Consider the following 21644-nt stretch of genomic DNA (forward strand, 5'->3'; position numbering starts at 1 on the left):
TACCTTAAGTGACATTGTTACAACGGATAAATAGGACCTTTCACATTGGTTTCACAAGAGGCGTATACAGCATGATGGATCGAACACGTTCTTTTTAAAGAAAACATTTCAAGACATCTTTCATCCGAAAAATGAGTTAAAACTATGGCCTCTTGTATACAGCTTAATCTCGCGTTGGTTCAACATGGCTTATTTATCTAGATATATACGCGGGCAAAGCGGAAAGAAAAGACAGCATTGGACCCTGAAAGAGACGGTTCCACGACCAATCTGTTCGGATCAGTTGGGGAAGGCTGTGGAAGTCGCGTATTGACTGATTTCTGTGGTCGACCAAAGAAAAGCTGGCTGGAAAAAAAAATGAACCGGCCGCTCTCTTGATACACTGCTAAGAAAAGGAATTAGGTTATGCGGACTGTAACAGCACACATACGATGTATATCAACGGACTGATGAGATTATATGTATATCATTTGTCACAGTAAGTGTCTGTCACTACGGTATCGGAGTCTAATTTTACCGGAAATTCCCACAGATAAAGCAAGCACCAAAAGTCAGAGCACGCATTTCGTAATATCCGTTTGGGATCCTGCAAGACTACAATAATAGTTCATCTCGTATTTTATTTAGTCAATAGCTAACACTCCAACATATGGAAGATGCTGCTCTTTCCATTGCTTGGTCTCTGTGTATTCAGTTTAGCAGGTCTGTACATGAAATATGGAGTAACGTCTTTATTGAATAAGATAAATCTATCATGTAATCATTTGTTTTCATTGAAGATTTTAGCATTATTATTAGATCTATATTAATATAGATCTATCATTATACTTCTAGTCATTCTAGATCTAAATATACAGTCTATATAGATCTAGAGTTAGTACTTGTAGTACTCATATGTAATTTATCTTAATATCAAGATTCTAGAAACTAGATCGAGATCTAGATCTAGACTAGTTTATCTAGACTATAAATCTGGTATAATCTAGACATGTAGACTGTAGGTCTAGATTTCTATACCAAATTCTGGCTATAAAACATAAAACATTAACATTATACTTACCCAGACTGGGCCCCGCGCAATCCATAAAGTATACGGCCCCGCATTTGTTAGAGCCGGCCGTGTCCCTATCCATAAGAAGTATTAACGCCCATATGTCACAACACAGGTAAAGCCATTCACATATCTGGGTACCAGGAACCAGCTTAGAATAGGATAGAATACTACAAATCTTTACTTATAATTGAGCTAGGATCTTTAATAATGTAGTCTTCTAAAACTAACACTAATTCAGATCTAGTTAAGGTTATTATTTATTATTTTTTTTGGCCCAGAATTATTTAAAAGAATGACGTGGGATCTGGGCAAACAACGGGAGAGAGGGGGGGGGGGGAGATGAGTGTGTATCAAACAAAGGGCATTTAGCTTTTAGGGTGTCAGACGAATAAGATGTGGATTAAGTTGCACTTGGACGCAAGAATCAATAAACCACTTACACCTGCGCCCAAAACGTACAAAATATCAAGACTGTACGAAAGATGATGCACTCAAATAAAAACAAATAATATTACATACCATCAAAAAAAAAAGCATTCTGTATGGTGGCCGAGGGGTAAAGCGCTCGGCTTCCGAACCGATTAGTCTCGGGCTCGAATCCCAGTGAAGACTGTGATTTTGAATTTCGGGATTTTTTAAGGCGCGCCCTTGGGTCCACCCAACTGGGCTTAAGTTAGTGAAAACTAAAAGCGGTTGTTCGTTGTGCTGGCCACACGTCACCCTCGTTAACCGTGGGACACAGAAACAGATGATCTTGACATCATCTGACCTATAGACCGCAAGGTTGCCAAAAGGGAACTTTACCTATCATTTGTTAACAAAAATATACACCTCTCTCCACCCACGACCACACAATGACTTCTTAACTCTTTCTCTCCTTATTGACGATGCCAACGTTGATATGACTCCCAATTAAACTAAATGGATTTCTGGATTTATAAACTTTAATTTACGCTGTGTAAAAAGAGAACGCATTCTCCTATAATTCGATACCAAATATATAACATTTTCTGACGAGCGAAAATGAATAATACTATCGAAACGAGGAAAATAATTGCGGAGAGAAAGAGTTAAAGACAGCAATGCCATACAGGTTCTTGTAATCCATTATTGCTTGCCCAGTCGTTTGAAATGCCCCACCCCCAACCCCGGACTTGTCGTTTCGATGCTCGAGCTCCGCCCGAAACCCCCACCCCCTTTCCCTCCCGTCCTGTGTGATGTTTGGGCTATGAAATACAAAACTTTCATCTTCAAGGAACACCAGAAACATTCACCATCAAATGGGATATTTTTATTGATCGGCGTTTGACTCCATTGCTTAAACATTGTGTTATTTACACTTAATATTAGATCCAGGGATCGCTCAAAATTGGACCGAAGGTGAGGATGTCTTCAATGAAACTAGTACAGCTCAAGTAATCACGTTTCATGTAATCCATGAAGGTAAATATCAAATGATTTAGACTAATATTTTGGTTAGAAAAACACGAAGACAGGTAAATAGATGGACAGACGTAAACAAATAGCTGCCTGGTCGAGCAATATGCGCGCTGGACTTTCGTTCGGATTTCTCAATGCTCTCAGATTCAAACCCTGCTTGCTGTCATCCCCCGTCTTCCTGTGGGAGGTTTAGACTAGGAAGTAGATTATCTTCAACTCTGAAGGAACATCTGAAACATGTAAAACGATAGATAGATAGATAGATAGATAGATAGATAGATAGATAGATAGATAGATAGATAGATAGATAGATAGATAGATAGATAGATAGAGATAGATAGATGGATGGATGGATGGATGGATGGATGGATGGATGGATGGATGGACGGACGGACGGACGGACGGACGGACGGACGGACAGACAGACAGACAGACAGACAGACAGTCAGACAGACAGATAGATAGATAGATAGATAGATAGATAGATAGATAGATAGATAGATAGATAGATAGATAGGTAGATTACAGATTTATAGATGAGTTGATAGTTGAAAGAAGTGATGATCAATGGTTGTTAAGATGTATTGATTGATGACATTGTATTTCCTTTTGTCCTATTCTCCAAACACTTGTACAGCACTGTCAGGTATTAAAGACACATCTACTACAACTACTAAGCAAGGTACGTTACATCTCATCGTATCAGTTTCTTACTTTTACAAAGCTTATATCAACTCACTCTGTGTGTCTGTCTGTATGTCTGTCTGTGTGGCAAAAAGTTTGTACACGTTTTTTTCTCCCACAACCAAATCACGGATCAAACTAAAATTTCGGGCAATTATCTATTTTAACTGACAAGAATTTAAAAAAAAAAAAAAAATTAACCAGTTAGTTAACTATTGGTAATTTATTATTTTATTTGGCATCTCGAACAAGGGAAAGACATTTTACCTGACTGAAATGGTGGTATAAGCTGAGTTAGTCTCCTTTAATGTCGCCGCCCTAAATTGTAATGAGCATATAAAACTATACAATCTTCTCTAGTTATAAGCACTTCACTAGCAGAGTGGTTAGCACGTCTTCCCTAGCTACGAGTTCGAATTTAGGTCTTTCCTTTTTTTTTTTTTTTTTTTTTTTTTTTTTTTTTTTTTTTTTTTGTAAATGCTTTTAAAAACCAATTACGGTACAATCCACCCTGATCGCCCTTCCTTTCATCCCCCCCCCACCCACCTCTTCCCCAACTGGTCCAGAGAAGTGATAGGATCATAGCGTATTGAGAAAGCTAAAAGCATGAAATAGCGCTAAATAAAAATAATTGGTACAGCTATTATTAACCGCACAGATTTATTGCTGTTGGTCTAGATCTATTACACATTTACTTGCATGACTGAGCCAAACAAATTAATCAATTTAAACTTCATTTAAGTTTTTTTTTATTTGTTTTCCTTCAAGAATTTTTGTTTTTGTTTCGTGACTGATGTCAGTTGTTTTACACTAAGTGTCTCACAATGTCATTATGTTCTTTTTGTTTACCCTAGAGCAATAGCCATTAGGGGGGGGGGGGCTATACAAGGACCCCCTCTACTACCTCATGTGGGACAAGCTCTATATTTAAATACTATTTCAACACAAAATGTTTTGTTATATCGCTGAACTCAGACTAACCTTTTGTAATTAGCTGACCGATTACTAACCGTTAATCATTAACTGAAAATTTTGTGATTGCTGGTCTGTATCTTTTTTTTTTTTTTAATCGCTGACCATTGTCCGTTTTCTTTTTTATTCCCTTGGCCATGAGTTGATAGCTGACTGTTTAATCCCCCATATGTTTCTAGCTGTTCAAGAGACAGAGCGAGTCAAGAGCAATGAAGGGTGCCTGGAGGCAATAAGCAAGTGTAGCAATCAAAATAGTGCGGGACAGGACGAACCCACAGCGTGTAGGTGAGTCTCTTGTATAGGTGTACCAGCCCTTGCAAGGAATTGAACCAGGGCTGTCACGCTTGAAGAGATAGACTTGTGTTGTATCTTCTCCAAAATCATCTGACATAAGGATTTAGAGGTGCCGTTGGTATAAGGCAAACACTAATCAGATGCAGTAAAATGGCACGGATTAGATATAATTTTCTTGAGTTTACTTCTATTCAACTCCAACTTGAAACAGTGATTATATCGTCATTGGCCTCCTTCAGTCGTAGAACTATGGTTTTTCTTCCTGAGCTGAGACCCACGTACTTTCACTGTCCATAGCTTTCTTTGTCACTGTCTCTCTCCATCTGTTGCGGTCTAGAGCTATGTCTTCCCAATTGTCAGTATTAATGTTCACAGATTTGAGGTCACGTTTTATTACATCTATGTAACGGGGGTGGGGGCGGCCAGTTTTTCTTGTGCCAGTCGCGAGTTGTTCATAGAGGATGACTTTCTGGATGCGCTTGTCCTCCATCCGGCTAACATGTCCAAGCCAGCGCAAACGGCGTTGTCTGAGGGCTGTAAAGATGCTGGGAATACCTGATCGTGCAATATATATTCATATACAGGATAAGTCCTAACTTTGACTCTAACTGCAACTGCTTGGAAGATCTTCAGTTGCGTCCTTTATAATCTCTTTCCCGAAACCTCTAGAACCTTCCAGCCACATCCAAGCTTTTTTTTTTTAACCTTCATCTTCTTTTCTCTCCTTTTGAACGTAACCTGACTTAACTCTTTCTCTCCGTAATTATTTACCACATTTTGGTGGAATCAACGCTGGTATCGTCAGTTAGGAGAGAAAGAGTTAACTCATGCACATTGACCTACACTCAGGATGATCATCTGATCAGGCGACGTCACATTCTTGCGACTAGCCTTGACCTCGTGTCTTGCTGACACGTTTAAGCGAGGACCAATCGTTCTAGGAAGCCTGAGCATTTGCATGCAACGTCACAACCTGTGGGCAGTTTAGACCAATAGTTCGTTGCCCCGTCATAGGTCAATCAGTGAATTTTTGTAACATAGGACGGGTCTCATTACTTAATGCTGTATCGATCTAGGCTATTTTCATATTCAAAATGCAATGAAATCAATTAGGTCATTAATGTAAACAACTTAACAACACAACCACGTGACATGGAAGAAATACGGAACAACCCCCATTGATTGTACATTAGCTCTTTAATCTCTACAAATAAGATCTGAATATACTTTGTATAAGCTCTACATTTGGGTGGTCGAGAGGCTAAGTGCGCTTGAACTTGGCTTGGCTTGGCTACCTATGAAGGGAGCTCGAGGTTCGACACCCAACTCGGGCAGAGTTGTGTTTACTGAGCGCCTAAAGGCAGCACGGAAAAACCTTCTCCTAGATACCCCTTCCCCCTACTGGTCCTCAACTGAGATTGGACCAAAGCGCTCTGAGCAGGCTTAAAGCATGAAAGTAGCGCTATATAAAAGCCATAATTTATTTTTACATATACTTAGTATAAGCACTACATATACTTTGTATATGCACTACATATACTTTGTATAAGCACTACGTATAGCCTACTTTGTATAAGCACCACATGTACTTTGTATAAGCACTACATTTACTTAGTATAAGCACTACATATACTTTGTATAAGCACCACATATACTTTGTATATGCACTACATATACTTTGTATAAGCACTACGTATATTTGTATAAGCACTACATATACTTTGTATAAGCACCACATATACTTTGTATAAGCACCACATATACTTTGCATAAGCACCACATATACTTTGTATAAGCACTACATATACTTTGTATAAGCACTACATATACTTTGTATAAGCACCACATATACTTTGTATAAGCACTACATAGATTAACACTAGTAATGCTGTAATCCACTTCACCACAGTGTATTGACCAAGACGTTGGATTGCCTGGAAGTGGCCAGGGACAAATGCGCGAGTGCCGAAGAAGTCCGACTACTCAGTGCGTCCATAAGCGTCGCCTTAGCGAAGCAGGAGGAGCAGTGCAACTCGTGCGGGTCGTATGTAGAGGAATTTAATTGCGGCGCAATGATGAATGACCTGAACAAAGAAATTGAGGTGGATCTCAAGTGCAGGTGACATTCGAATTAAATTGTCCTGTCTGTCTGTCTGTCTGGGTGAATTCTTTTATACTAAATTTAGATCTTCAGATATAGAGGGGAAGTAACACTTGTGCCGAAACCCCCAAAATGTCAAATATCAAATGTCAAATATAATATCTATACTTCCCAATATTGGATCAAACGGACATTTCGCACAACTATTATTTGACGAAGACATCAACCAAAATTAACCACTTAGTTAATTTTTTAGTCGTATTTAATTACTTTTGTTTCGTATAAGAAATGAAAGATATGGTAATAGTTGAACAATGCTTTACCCCTCACTCCATACAAGTTATGTTTAATTTTTTTTTTAAATATAGATCTATATATTTGCTGTGTCAGTAGCTCAATGGCTAGCATGTCGGCCTTCTATCATACAGGCTAGACATCTATTACTTTTGTTAAAGTAAACTTTCTTCCAGAAATCCCCCCACCCCTAGCACATTAAATTGTCCACAAAAACGGACCTTAGACCTTAGCGTACTGCTAAAAGCCTGAAGTTGCGCTAAACAAAAACAATCAATAAAAAATATTTCCAATCGCACATATTCATTATTATTTTAGCTCTATACAAAATTATCAAATTGATTCAAAATCGTGGATGCAAAATAATTACTTGCCAATAGTGAACTAACTTATTGTTTTATAATTTTTTTTTAATTTATTCTTGTTTTGTCAGGTACAAGAAGTAATTGTGCAAAATTTCAGCTTGGTCCGAGATTGGGTGTCGGAGAAATAACGTGTACACACTTTTTACCAGACAGACAGACAGAGTGAGTTGATATAATCTTTGTAAATATAAAAAAGTTCATTGTTTTACCACACACGTTCCTGATAAAAGTAAAAGTAACGTTTTATTTTCCCGTTCAAATTGTGAAATTTTCTAAACTGGATTTGTTTTCTAAATGAATGTTTTCTTGCCTCTCTTGATCAGTAAAGCTGTTGAAGCCATGGAGTGCTATGGTAAAGCGACCAACCAGTGCATTGCAGACGGCAAAGGGAAAAGCGCGCAGCTCTCAGCGAATCCGGCGAAAGACACATACGACCACATCTGCCGGGAGTGCTTCCACGAGAGAAAGAAGTGCGACAAGATGATGCTGAGAGGCTCTCTCACCAAAAGTGACAAGCGCTTGTGTCGGTGAGTCAGTCCAGGTCTTTCCCGTTAGTGTTAGATCAGCGGTTCCTAAACCTTTTTCTCTAGCGGAACCTTTCGCACATTCTGATTATTTAGCGGTACACTTTGTTTTAATTTTTTGGAGAGATTAGTTGTTTATTACTAGTTAGTTGTTCCAGTAGTTCCAGTAGTTCGTGGAACACCTATTCGGGCCTCGCGAACACTAGGGTACCGCTGAACACAGTTTGGGAAACAATGGTGTTTAATGATACTGTTCTCACTGACAGAAGAAATATGGAGGAGGAGGGGGCGTAACATTAATAAGATTCGAGGAGGAGGGGCTCGTCAGCCGTGACTGCCCCCCACCGAGAAGGAAAACTCGAGATTTGTACCTCCGCTACTTTGAATCGATACCCAAATATGTCATGACAAATAGCTTGTAAGACTAGTTTTTTTTCGGTTCATTAAGACTAAGACACCACCTATAAAGGGGACTAATTCAGCTTATACTAGCACTACAGTCATTTATAATTTATTTCCCTTGTCCGAGAAACCAAACAAAATAATTTATTACCAATAGTTAATTAAGTAATTGATTCTTTTTTTTTAAATTGATTCTTGTGTTGTCAGGTAAAAGAAATAATTGTGCAAAAATTTTCAGCTTGATCCGAGATTGTGGGAGAAAGAAATAACGTATATACATTTTTTACCAGACAGACAGACAGATGGACAGACAGACAGAGTTGATATAAGCTCGAATTCCTTATGGGGGATCCCCGCATGCCAAAGGCGATATATTTTAATTGATTTTAAAGGAGGACGTTCCACCCACCCGAAAGCCCTATAAGGATCAAATAAAGCGCCCTTTTGCCCTCACTGGCATAGAGGTAAACGGCTGGCTGACAGCATGAGACAGAGAATGTCGCGAGACACACATTTGAGATGCAAAGCAAAGCCGAAGACAGGCGCAGAAGACGAAAAGAAAACTGAAATAGAACGTGGATTTCAACGGCTTTGTATGCATTAGAAGTGGCAAAATACGTAGGTGCAACTGCTTGGTGACTTGCAATACTGCACTAGACCTTTGACTCTAAGACAATGTGCTGTTGACCTAGATCTATATAGCTGGTGGACATGTGACGGTCAAAAGCTTTGTATGCATTAGAAATGGCAAAATATGTAGGTCGCAACCGCTTGGTCACTCAACCTTAACCTTTGACTCTAAGACAGGGGTTCTCAACTGTGGGTCGCAACCCCTTTGGGGGACAAATAACGATTTGCTCGGGGTCGCCTAAGACTATTGTAAATTTGGATTTTAATACTGCATTTGTTACGTCATGCTTTTTTTTAACTAGTCACCTAAGTCTGCACCACAAAAATGTTGAATAACAAATAAATTAAAGTTCAAACATTGCGATCTACTGGACATGTCACTCGTGTGCATAAATAACGAGAGTGCCATGTGGCTAGCACAACGACCAACCAGGTAACCATTTGTGCTGGGTGGAGTCAAAGATCACCTGGTTAAAAATCCAATTCCTTACCGGGATTTAAACCCATGACCTCGGTTCGGAAGCCTAGCGCTTTACTGCTTAGCCACCTCGACTTCTGAATAAGAAATAGAATAGTAAATAAATACATGTCACAAAGATGCAATTTTATTCATCTATAAGGCAACCATAATAAGAAATATTCATTTCAAGACTATAATGACAATTTGTTCGTGATTAAACCCAAACAAATATTAAATGTTTACACCAAGTGAACTGTTTTAAAAAATTATCAAAAGCACAGCTACCAAGGCTTATGATTTTATGGTTGGGGGTCGCCACATAGTGGAAAATCGTAAAAGAGGGTCGGCGACCTAAAAAGGTTGAGAGCCGCTGCTCTAAGACAATGTGCTGTTGACCTAGATCTACTTAGCTGGTGGACGTGTGATATTTATTTATTTATTTATTTGTGTTTCTTTCCCCAGATTGTACTCGAAGGCCATCGCGTGCTACGACGAGGCCGAAAAGAAATGCCACAAGTCAGACCAGGTCCGGAAGCTGGACCAGGCGAGGCTGGTGGCCAAAACTGAATACAACTCCAAGTGCAATCCTTGTCTACAGGCCAGCAAAGTGTGTCAAGGCCTGTACCAGGCCAGCGTAGCAAAAGTGAACTCTTCTAGCTCGTGCAGGTCGGCTTTCTCCAGATTAAGTCTTTTTTTTTTTTTTTTGAAATGGTCTGTTGTTTTTTTTGTGTGTTTTTTTGTTTTGTTTCTCTTATGCCTATATTTTAATATTCTCGCTCTGTTTGTTGATGTGTATTTTTTTGGTGTTTTCTTTTTTGGGGAAAAGGGGGGGGGGGAGGGTCTATTTTTTGTTTTGTTTTAAGACATCAGTATAGCATGACTTTAGATGAAATCTGGCCATCCCTCACATGTAACTATTCCCTAATCAACATACTGATTTTATATTTAAAGAAACAACTGGTTTTCATACCTTACGAGCCATGGGGCCGATGATGTCAAGCTAACCAGGGCGTCATGTGGCCAGCACAAGTGTCCACAACAATTGTCAGGTACCCATTCAGTATGCTGAGCGTAATCAGAATCCAGATAGTCAGGATTTTCGCCTTCACCCGGATTCAAACTTGATTTCCTTCTGTTAAAAGCCGAAATGCTTTACCACTCCACCACTAAGCAAATAAGGATAAAAACATCCATACTATCATTTAGAGGTCAAGGATACGCTTCTATTCAAAAGTACCCTGAACTTGATGACGTAATAAGTTGCCGTCTGCCTGCTCTACTTCCACAGTAAGCTCCCCCAAGCCATCAGCTGTTTTGATCGTGTCATCAAGACGTTATGTGCCAAAGACAAAGAGAAGAGTTCTCTAGAAGTTTCCAAGAGTGTGTCAGTCTCACAGTTTGAATTATTGTGTAAGTATTGGTAGTCCCTGGCCACCAACGTTTGCACATTCGAGCACTCATTTTAAGGAGAATCCATTTCAAGTATTACCTTCCATCCATTTCAAGTATTACCTTTCATCCATTTCAAGTATTACCTTTCATTCATTTCAAGTAATACCTTTCATTCATTTCAAATAATACCTTCCATCCATTTCAAGTATTACCTTCCATCCATTTCAAGTATTACCTTCCATCCATTTCAAGTATTACCTTCCATCCATTTCAAGTATTACCTTCCATCCATTTCAAGTATTACCTTTCATTCATTTCAAGTATTACCTTCTATCCATTTCAAGTATTACCTTTCATCCATTTCAAGGATTACCTTTCATTCATTTCAAGTATTACCTTCTATCCATTTCAAGTATTACCTTCCATCCATTTCAAGTAATACTTTCTATCCATTTCAAGTATTACCTTCCATCCATTTCAAGTAATACCTTCTATCCATTTCAAGTATTACCTTCCATCCATTTCAAGTAATACCTTCTATCCATTTCAAGTATTCCCTTCTATCCATTTCAAGTATTACCTTCCATCCATTTCAAGTATTACCTTCCATCCATTTCAAATAATACCTTCTATCAATTTCAAGTATTACCTTCCATCCATTTCAAGTAATGCCATTTCAAAGATTACCTTTCATCCACTTTGACTACTTCCTTCCATCAACATTATGTAGCCCCTTGCATTTCAGTTCTACATTGAAGTACCTCTTTCCACACACTTTAAGTACCTCACCCACACACACTAAGTATCTCATTCCACACACTAAGTACCTCTTTCCACACACTTTAAGTACCTCATTCCACACAATTTAAGCACCTCATTCCATACACTAAGAACCTATTTCCACACACTTTAAGTACCTCATCCACACTTTTTAAGCATCTCATTCCACACACTTTTAGTAACTGATTCCACTCATTTAATTACCTCATTCCACTCATTTAATTACCTCCTTGCTCCTTCCACTCATTTAATTACTCATTCCACATATTTATTCCCCTAATTCCACTCATTTAATTACCTCATTCCACTCATTTAATCCCCTCATTCCACATATTTAATCCCCTCATTCCACTCATTTAATTACCTCATTCCACATATTTTAAGTAGCCTGTTCCACAAACTTTATTTACCTCCAGTGGCATATCTAGGGTGGGTTAATGGTCGAAATTTTAAAATCCCCTTAGGCCCCCACTTGATGGGGCCAAAAATAAGCGTCCAAAATTTGTTTTTACATTAGATATTACTCCATTATCTCATGTCATGATTTTGAATGTCAAATTACAGGAGTCCCAAAATAGGTCAAGCCTACCGGCCCCCCAAATCCTTAGCTAAGCCACTGTTTACCTCATAAAACTCATTTGAACAACCGCCATATCAGTCTGTTTTTAAATACTTAATTCCAGACATTTCTACATCTTTTTATACTCTTTTTAAAGTATCTAATCAGTCCACTTTAATCACTGAATTCCATCCAAGTTGTTTGATTCCAACATTTTGTCAATTCGCTTCTAATGCTTCTGTAGCTACTTGCCTCTTACTCCAAGTAGATTTAGCTTTTTTTTTTTTTGGGGGGGGGGGGTTATTATTATTATTTATTTATTTTTATTATTATTATTACTATTATTATTTTCGCTTTATTAGTAAAAAGGTACACTTTAAATAGTTACAATTAAAAATAAATGAAATACGATCTGATCAAGCATGGAAATCGATAGACAAATATAAAGATAGTTATAGCATTTTATCGTTATAAGTTACATCATACATGATATTGCCTCTTCAGGTACTAATGAATAAAAGCAATTATTTAATACATTTAATAGATTAATCCAATTAGAAAAATTAGCCTTTTAATTGATATTAGCCTGAAATCTAATGACCAAATTTTTTTTTGTATTAAATATATCGTTTTAATTCTCTGCTTAGTAGCTTAATACATTGTGCCTCTTGAAACCTTCTATAAAATGTAGTTTATTTAGAATTCTAGACTGATAAACATTAATAATGTAAATTGTGACTGTCTTTAAAGTGCGACTAGATATTTAACAGTAAAAGTAAAGAGCGTTGTGGAATCAGTGACTGGAATATCAATGAAACACAAACTAAAGCATTAAATCTCTTTATTTAAATTCCTGATGGCGTGAGGAGAGGGTCATGGTTACTATTACTTGAAGAAAGAAAGTATTGTACTGACATTGACATTAATGAAAAAAAACAATCTTTTTATAATATGATTGTTTGTACAGTTGAAATAATGCTTTCGACTGCAATTGTGTCCCTTAGAAGCCCCTGTTTGTTGTACTCAAAACTAGAAAGTTTTCTGTCACTGACTTAAGGGATACCTCTGTGTTTCTAACAGGTCTCAGTCAAACAGACACAAGAAAAACAAAAGGTTAGAAAATGTCTAGTACTTTTTAAATTTCATTTAGTGCTGCATTAATAAACTTTGAGATATTAAAAGCCTTGAGTAGGACCTATTGGTGGTCGCTGACTCTTTTACAACCCTGAGTTCTAAGGTTGAAAACATCAGTTTGGATTTGTTAATTTCAAAGTCCGGATCCTCCGTGATGTTTGTAAAATATACTTAAAGGGAAACTACGATGGTTTTTCAAATTTGAGTTATTGGCATATTTGAATTCTGCGTAAAAAGTTGTAATAGTAAACATTTTAACGTTTTGTATTTAAATGCTTAGAAACATTTATATTTAATAAATTAGTCAGTAAATTCTTGACATCTCAAAAAAAAACGGGGTGCTTTGAGATTTCGTTTTTAGGTTAGGCATACGTCACTTCCTTCAACTATACTGAAAAAGGAAACTAGATTCAACCTATCGTATCGTTTCATTCTTTCAGGCTCTTGGGCTTAGTGACGGCCTAGTCCAGAGAATTGGTACAGTTATAAATACATGTATAGGTAGATCTAAAAGCATTAGGATAACCAACTCGAAAAAAAGAGTAACATTTTCATCTAAGCCTCTCCTTTTCCCAAGAAGTAAATTGATCGTGTGACTGACTGATTCGAACAAACTGGTCAGTGTAAGGTTAGTCGAGACTACGTGTAGTCAGTCATGACAAGACAACCAAGCTATAGTGTTTGTTGTGTGTCGAGTGGTCTGGCGAGAAAATACACACTGCCGTGGTTAGTCAAGCATGTAAATCTACTTTTAATACGCATTTTTTCTTTGCTGACAAGATCCTAGATCTAACTGCATAGACGAAAATATATTTCTTTTACGAGAATGTTAACTTTGCTGTATGGTCTCCCGTTATACAATAAGTCAATAGATTAAATTAGTAGGCTAGTGTGACGTCACATAGAAACCCGGTGAATGTCTGACTGTTTTGGAAAATTACGTCAGAAAAACATCAATTACTAAGTTATTATTGCAAATAAAAAAAAGAATAATATATTCATTATCTGTAAATCAAAACACATATTATATCAAAATATGTCAAAACTATTGGAGTTTCCTTTAAGTTAGTTCGATAACTATTGAAGACTTCTCTTTGTAAATTATATGAGTTTCCAAATAGGAACACGCCAACGAGGCTCAAAGAGGTCTACATCAAGTGCCAAACTCTTGTTTCATCTTTGTGGTTTATTTCAGAGATCTCTGGAGCTTTAAAATAATTCATCACTAGTGAGTGGGTTGCGCGGTGGTTGTGTGGTTAAACGCTTGGCTCCTGGGTTCGAATCTCGGTGAAGACTGGGATTTTGAATTTTAGGTCGCCTCTGTGTCCACCCAACTCTAATGGGAACCTGACAATAGTTGGGTAAAGTAAAGGCGCCCAAAGATCCCGAAATAAAAATCCCAGTCTTCACCAGGATTCGAACCCGGGACCCCCGGAGCGGAAGCCAAGCGCTTTACCGCTCAGCCACCGCGCCTCCAATATAAAAACTATGGACAGCGGAAAAATATAGGCCTCAGCCATACGATTAATGACTGGCTCCTCTACTACCAAAGCGAAAGCCACATTAACCTGCGATATATGTGGACAGGAGTATCTCTCCAAAAAAGGGCTCCACAGACACATGAAAAAGTGTTCTACTAGATGAATCATAGTCGTTGCGACTGAAGGAGGCCATGTAGCGCATTATTAGAGCGTTGTATGGTTGCAATATTTATTAAATAGAACTTGATACTTTAAATTTGCAATGTCTCCATAACTTGTACTTTAGAGCTCATGTCCTTCCATTGCTTTCTCTGCCTCTTCTCTTTGCCTGGCACTGTTCCCTGTTCTTTGCGAGTCCTGGAGACCTTGCGATATGGCCAATAAGTTTATTTTTTTACAGTGGTCAGCAGGTCATCGTGAGGCCATGTGGCCACTGGGATACTGTTTCGAATATCCTCATTTGTAATGCGGTCTTTGTTGGGGATACCTAGAATACTTCTAGAGCATCTCAATTCCATTGCCAGAATCCTTCTCTCTAAGTTCTGCAGTTAGCGTTTAAGGATTTGCATGCAAACACATATTTGGCTATGTCCAAGGAGCGCATTAGTCTGATTTTAATGTCAAAGTCTACGCCTTTGTCTTTTCATATTTTTTTTTTGTAAGTGTTGCTGTGGACTGTGCAATTCTGGCCAGTTAGTACAGGTTCGGTTCCTTCATCTAAGACGACAGTTCCGAGTTATTGAAAACTATTTGCCAGATTTTTGCCTCCAATATTGATGTCCGTACTAATAGTCATTCTTATCAACTTAAAATAATATTTTGTCAATTTTCTAATACATAAATTTGATAAATAATTCTAACAAATAGAAAACATTTTTTTAATGGAAATAAATAAATGTCCAAATGTTTTTACTTCTAGAGTTTTGAGCAATGTTAAGCAGAAAGTTCATTTAAAATGTTCAGATAATTCATGTACAATAATTGATTAAACTTTTTAAAAAATCTTTTTTTTTTCAGGCTCGAAACGAAAAGAAGGTACAAACAAAAATTGGACCATTACTTTATAGTCTAATCTCTTTATAGTCTAATCTCGATAGTCGCTAGCCTCCTTTGCGCCAACCAAGTTCGAAATTCGTAAAAAAAATATTCCATTGGAAAACTTACGAATATTTCACTAATAATTAATTGAATAATTGATTTGGCAGATAGAAATAATAACAATATTAGTTCGTTATGTCAGGGCATTCAGGCAGACTGTGTAGTCGAGGTGGCTGAGTGGTGAAGAGCTTGGCTTTCGAACCGGTGGCTCCTGTGTTCGACTCCTGGTGAATACTATGATTTTTAATGCCGGGATCTTTAGGGCACCTCTGAGTCCACCCAGCTCTATTGGGTACCTGACATTTGTTGGGGAAATGTAAAGGCGGTTGGTCGTTGTGCTGGCCACACGACATTCCTCGTATAATGTGATCTTTATATCATCTGCCCATTTGGAAAGAAAACATTATAATAGGCAAACAAAGGAGACCAACAATGTGTGTATGTATGAAATACTAGCTCAGTTTAAATGAAATAAAGGAACAACTAAATGAGAATACAGTTCATATCATTCTAGATACTCCAAGAGGTCGTGTCTATATTTCACATTAGTAATGGTCTATGTTACTTAATTATGTAAACGCAAATCAAGGGGCACAACTCTCAAAGCTACGCCGGGGATGCGCGAATAGAATCCAATTCTAGTGTAAAAACCCAACATTTGACTATGAAAGAATTGAAAAAAAAAAAAAAAGTATTTTGCAAACTACTTTTCCTCAAATTCGTGCATAGTTTTTATGAAACGGTTACTAGCTATTTGTCAAAACAGCGAAGTCCCAGATTTGGCCGATATAATTTTTCTAAATATAATTATCTTGAAATTTAATGTGGCTATTTAAAACATTATTTCAGCATTATTCCCGCATTCGAACAAATGTGTCTTTGTATTTTAACCATGCCTCAGCCGAAACTCCGGCTCTCAGTTCAGATGTGTATGTGTAAGACGCACATGCAGTATCTATGTATCTATGTACAAAAATCACTGGACTAAAATAGACTAACTAGAATGTGCAGCTCATTAGAAAGACTCCTTTAGGAATTGAAACTATACTACATATATATAGAATAAGAATTGATAGATCGCCATCTGTTTCGTAATAGAGAAATCGATTTGTTCTTAAAATGAAGTTATTCGTTTGATCTAAGATTATATCTAGAAGCATCCAGATTCTGTTCAATAAATGCTAAATTTAAATTTATGATTAGCTCCCTTGGACTTTTTATGAGCTATTTTTAGCACAATTACACGTTTCCGTTGTGTTCTGTTAAAAAAAAAAGTCCACACTACAACTTCCGCTGTTATAACGAGATACTTTGTTCTATAAATATTTAATTCAATCCCCTTCATAATGTAAACTATTGTAATGTGTACTAGGGATTCTATTGGAAATGTTCATACATGGAGGTCAATCCATAAATAGCAAGCTTTTTTTTAGTCTATCCGGCGTTGAAGATTAATCAATCATTAATGAGTTATGTGCCTTTTTTTTTTAAAGTTCAATGATAATTCTTGTGAACCTTTTTAGCTTTTATTTTGTTGACAAAAGTGACGCTCAAATTTGATTTGAGATAGGGTAAAGTCATTGTAAATACATATTTACAACAGATTTTTATAAAACTATATAAATATTTACTATTTTTAAGGTCTGAGCAATGAATGGATCTTTTGTTTTATATAACTAGAGTGAATAGCATCTAGCTCTTGAACTATAAAGAGCAAGTAACCCTTTAAGGGTTTATGGGCACGACATGGCCTTAATTGTGCCGATGTGCCAAAAAAAAAAAAAAAAATATCATAAAATATATCAATTTGTCAAAATTATCGTGAAAATATCCAAACCAACAAGGCCAGCAAATGTTGTGTTGTTGTAAATAGTGTGATGATGATAAGTGAATATCACTTTCCGTTGTTTTATACCACTACGCAGTAGAACTCTCAACACTGACAACCAGGAGCTCCGGCTACAAGTGTATCAACGACGGCATGCTGTGCCACAACCAGTCCAAACCACTGATCAGTGAAGCGAACATTACCAAGACACTCTGCATGTAAGTAACTTGGGATTCCAGCCAGTGGTGGCCAACCCTTTTTATTCCGCCTCGGGTCAAATCCGTTTTCTGACACGCGTCATAAGGTGTTAGATAGCTAGTTGAGTTGCGCTTATGTTAGACCGACAGTGAATGTACATTCTTATAGTGACGACATAGACTAGCAGAACACGCCGGCTAGGCCCGTTGACTTGTTCCCAGGCTTTGTATTGATAATAATGACCTGAACACCCCCTTCTTTACTTGTTTGAATGAGCAATAAACGGGCCACATTTTTACAATCAACCTAACATACTATTTTAGCCCTTGAATTAATGTATCTGTTGCAGTCTGTTGAAATGCAATCGCTCTCTGTTTCCTTTTCTGTCTGTCTGTCTCTTTTTACCTCTCTGTAACACCCATTCTGTTCTCTTTTTTCCTGCGCATCGTAATTTTTCTGACATAAGACTTTTGACTTGATTCGGAAACACCTGCTCCATTATGCGCCCCCCCCCCGACACATACACTGACTCATGGGGATTTTCTTTATCTTCTCAATTCAATCTATTTCTATGCCAAAGCCCTAGCTCACTAACTGACTGACTCACTGACTCACTGACTCATTGCTAATGTTTGTATTTGGGGTGGTTTAAAAAATGCGAACATTTTTACCCGTTACTACTTTATAACTATCTTAAGACTTTAACCGAAGACCAGGTCCGGACTTAGACGTATTAAAGCTAGTTGAGATTTAGGTCTATTTACAAGTCCAAGGGTTATGTCCAGGATCGGATTTAAGTCTTTTGAAGCCCAAGGCAGGATTTTATTTTTGTGTAGGCCTCTACACTTTTTGTTGAAAGATTTAATAACAATCCACTTATTCATAATAATACTTCTAGCTAAAAGCATGTCATGTTTTAGAAGAAAGAAACAGATTACTTATAAATTTAATCTCATTTACTGTATTTAAAAAAAATAATGTGCATTTTTTTTAGCTTAAAAAGTGTATATTTTTTAGTTTGAGGAGTGTAAGGCCCTTCCTGTGTTGACGCACTGCAGTATATCCGTTTCTTCATTTATATATTATGCACGCTACAAGTGGTCATTTCTTAACCACAATATATTTAAATATTGTTGGACATTTAGTAACTGCATTTGTGTCTTACAACTATTCCTATATTCAAATTTAAAGATATTGGCTTTATGACTTTGAGAATAAATACGTTTTTGAACATTATTTCTTTATAAGTTAATGTAATATGTTCACGCCTGCAAATGTAAGTTGCAGGATTTAACATTTAGCCTACTCTACAAAGCTAGGCCTATAGCTTAGTGCAAATATTGTCTGAGTGAGATTGTTATAAATAATAATGAATTAAGGATGTATTATTTCACTATCGATAGACTTCTGTATTGCTTATCTGTTTACCCTGTATCTATCCGAAAATCATATTTGGCAATGGCGTATGTTATTTGGACTTGTAAATAGTTGTAAATAGTTGTAAATTGACCTAAATCTCAACTCCCTTTACATATGTTTAAGTCCGGTCCTGGTCAAACTAGTTTTCTTGATCTACAACCCAAAAGACAAAAAAAAATCTGGATGAGACAAAAGTTATGACCCTCTGACCTGTGTTTCGAGACAAAAATGTAGTGACACTGTAGTGTGTGTGTGTGTGTTAGATATCGAGCACACTACCATGATGCTTGCAAGTTTGTGTTTCCGCCATACTGAGAGCACAAACTACACAAGGACACTGTTCGTTTCAGGAGACTTAATGAGACCAGGCAATGTTTCACTGCAGCCATGACCAAATGTCTGACAGCTGAAGAGGTGAACGTCTTGGACAGCCTCCTGCTTAGAGTGGATCAAAAGTTCTTTTTAAACTGTAAGTTGTGACGCAGTGTAAGGGCAGGTTTTAGATGGCAGGCAAACACGTAGAGATTTATCACTGAAATACAAAATTGTAGAGAGCTATCATTGAAATAAAATATTAAATAGAGAAATATTTAGAGATCTATCATTGAAATAAAATATTAATAGAGAAATATTTAGAGATCTATCATTGAAATAAAATATTAATAGAGAAATATTTAGAGATCTATCATTGAAATAAAATATTAATAGAGAAATATTTAGAGATCTATCATTGAAATAAAATGTTAATTGAGAAATATTTAGAGATCTATCATTGAAATAAAATATTAATAGAGAAATATTTAGAGATCTATCATTGAAATAAAATGTTAATTGAGAAATATTTAGAGATCTATCATTGAAATAAAATATTAAATAGAGAAATATTTAGAGATCTATCATTGAAATAAAATGTTAATTGAGAAATATTTAGAGATCTATCATTGAAATAAAATGTTAATTGAGAAATATTTAGAGATCTATCATTGAAATAAAATGTTAATTGAGAAATATTTAGAGATCTATCATTGAAATAAAATGTTAATTGAGAAATATTTAGAGATCTATCATTGAAATAAAATGTTAATTGAGAAATATTTAGAGATCTATCATTGAAATAAAATGTTAATTGAGAAATATTTAGAGATCTATCATTGAAATAAAATGTTAATTGAGAAATATTTAGAGATCTATCATTGAAATAAAATGTTAATTGAGAAATATTTAGAGATCTATCATTGAAATAAAATGTTAATTGAGAAATATTTAGAGATCTATCATTGAAATAAAATGTTAATAGAGAAATATTTAGAGATCTATCATTGAAATAAAATGTTAATAGAGAACGGCTGCCTGGTCGTGCGGTTTGCACGCTGGACTGTCGTTTGGATTTATCGATGGACCCGGGTTCAAAACCTGCCCGCTCCCATCCCCCGTGGTCCTGCGGGAGGTTTGGACTATGAAGTAAACTAGCTTCAACTCTGAAGGAACATCCGAAATATGTAAAACATTTTACAAACATTTATTTAGAGATCTATAGTTGAAATAAAATATTAGTAGAGAAATATTTAGAGATCTATCTCTGAATGAAGCTGAAACAACTAGAAATCACCAATATACAAACATATCTAGATTTATCATTTTGACCATTGTAGGTTATCAGTTTAAACGAATCTTATTGATTGATTTTATTTTATCTTTATTTTAGGCAGACAGTTGGACGGTAAGTTTTTGTAGACACTATCAATATATTAGACTTTACTTTTTATTAGTTTATAAATAAAGATCAAACAATTCTTGTTTTTATTCATTTTGATCGAATTAAAAAATCAGTTAAGCATAATGATTTCTTGTTGTAAAACTATCGAGAAAAGGTCCATTAGGGTTTACTGGGATAGAATATTGCCTTCAGTGGGCTTCCACAGAATGTGCTAGCAGCGAATATACATTGCATATGGCGAGGATGTAAGAAAGGCGCACTAACCAGTTCCACCTGTTCCCCAGAGGAGATCATACGAGTGGCTATGGTAGTATGTTATAGTAACTCAGAGGTACTCCTCATGGGCTCGACCTCCGGCCTTTGCGTGGAAAGAGTGACCATGAGTTGGTTTATGGCAACGGATGTGATAATCTTCTTGTGATGGGGTGAAAGGACAACCTTTCATTCCTGGTCTCTGGGTAAACATCCTTCCCGTTGGCCAAATGGTCAGAAATAGGAAACAAGCTCAACCCTAATCAGACACTCAATGAGGGTTAAAGGCTATTCCATTCATCTCTCTGTGTCCTAATTGTTTTCATCCTCCCGATGGTAGTTTTGTATGTAATGGGTTAAAACAATGGCGCTTTATCATTCTTGGGCTGTGGGTTAATAACGATGGAGCTCTTTCTTTGGCAATGGGTTAATAACAATGGCACTCTATCATTCTTTGGCTAATGTTGGATCGAATGGAGATACAAATCGTTCCAAATCGCGTTCGTTATTTTGAAAATAAAAATACAACTCATTTTAAGTTGTTTTTTTTTATTTTTTGTTGTTAT

The 21644-nt window shown here is 36.7% G+C and overlaps 1 protein-coding gene across 2 annotated transcripts in view; it reads left to right on the forward strand.

The window, feature by feature from the left end:
* The first annotated feature begins 552 nt into the window (after window positions 1–552).
* LOC106063613 (uncharacterized) overlaps window positions 553–21644 on the forward strand; it is a 27355-nt gene continuing 6263 nt past the window's right edge. Inside the window, exons 1-13 of one of the 2 annotated variants that reach the window (XM_056044889.1) lie at window positions 553–702; window positions 2405–2497; window positions 3132–3176; window positions 4330–4435; window positions 6354–6563; window positions 7528–7731; window positions 9683–9886; window positions 10509–10630; window positions 13032–13064; window positions 15584–15601; window positions 17590–17710; window positions 19460–19578; window positions 20815–20829. In XM_056044889.1, coding sequence (XP_055900864.1) covers window positions 657–702; window positions 2405–2497; window positions 3132–3176; window positions 4330–4435; window positions 6354–6563; window positions 7528–7731; window positions 9683–9886; window positions 10509–10630; window positions 13032–13064; window positions 15584–15601; window positions 17590–17710; window positions 19460–19578; window positions 20815–20829 — 1336 coding nt within the window. In that variant the 5' untranslated portion in view covers window positions 553–656. The remainder of the gene's footprint in view (window positions 703–2404; window positions 2498–3131; window positions 3177–4329; window positions 4436–6353; window positions 6564–7527; window positions 7732–9682; window positions 9887–10508; window positions 10631–13031; window positions 13065–15583; window positions 15602–17589; window positions 17711–19459; window positions 19579–20814; window positions 20830–21644) is intronic. The other variant, XM_056044890.1, reaches the window with a different exon arrangement.

This window comes from Biomphalaria glabrata, chromosome 10, assembly GCF_947242115.1.
Source record: "Biomphalaria glabrata chromosome 10, xgBioGlab47.1, whole genome shotgun sequence".
Lineage (NCBI taxonomy): Eukaryota > Metazoa > Mollusca > Gastropoda > Planorbidae > Biomphalaria > Biomphalaria glabrata.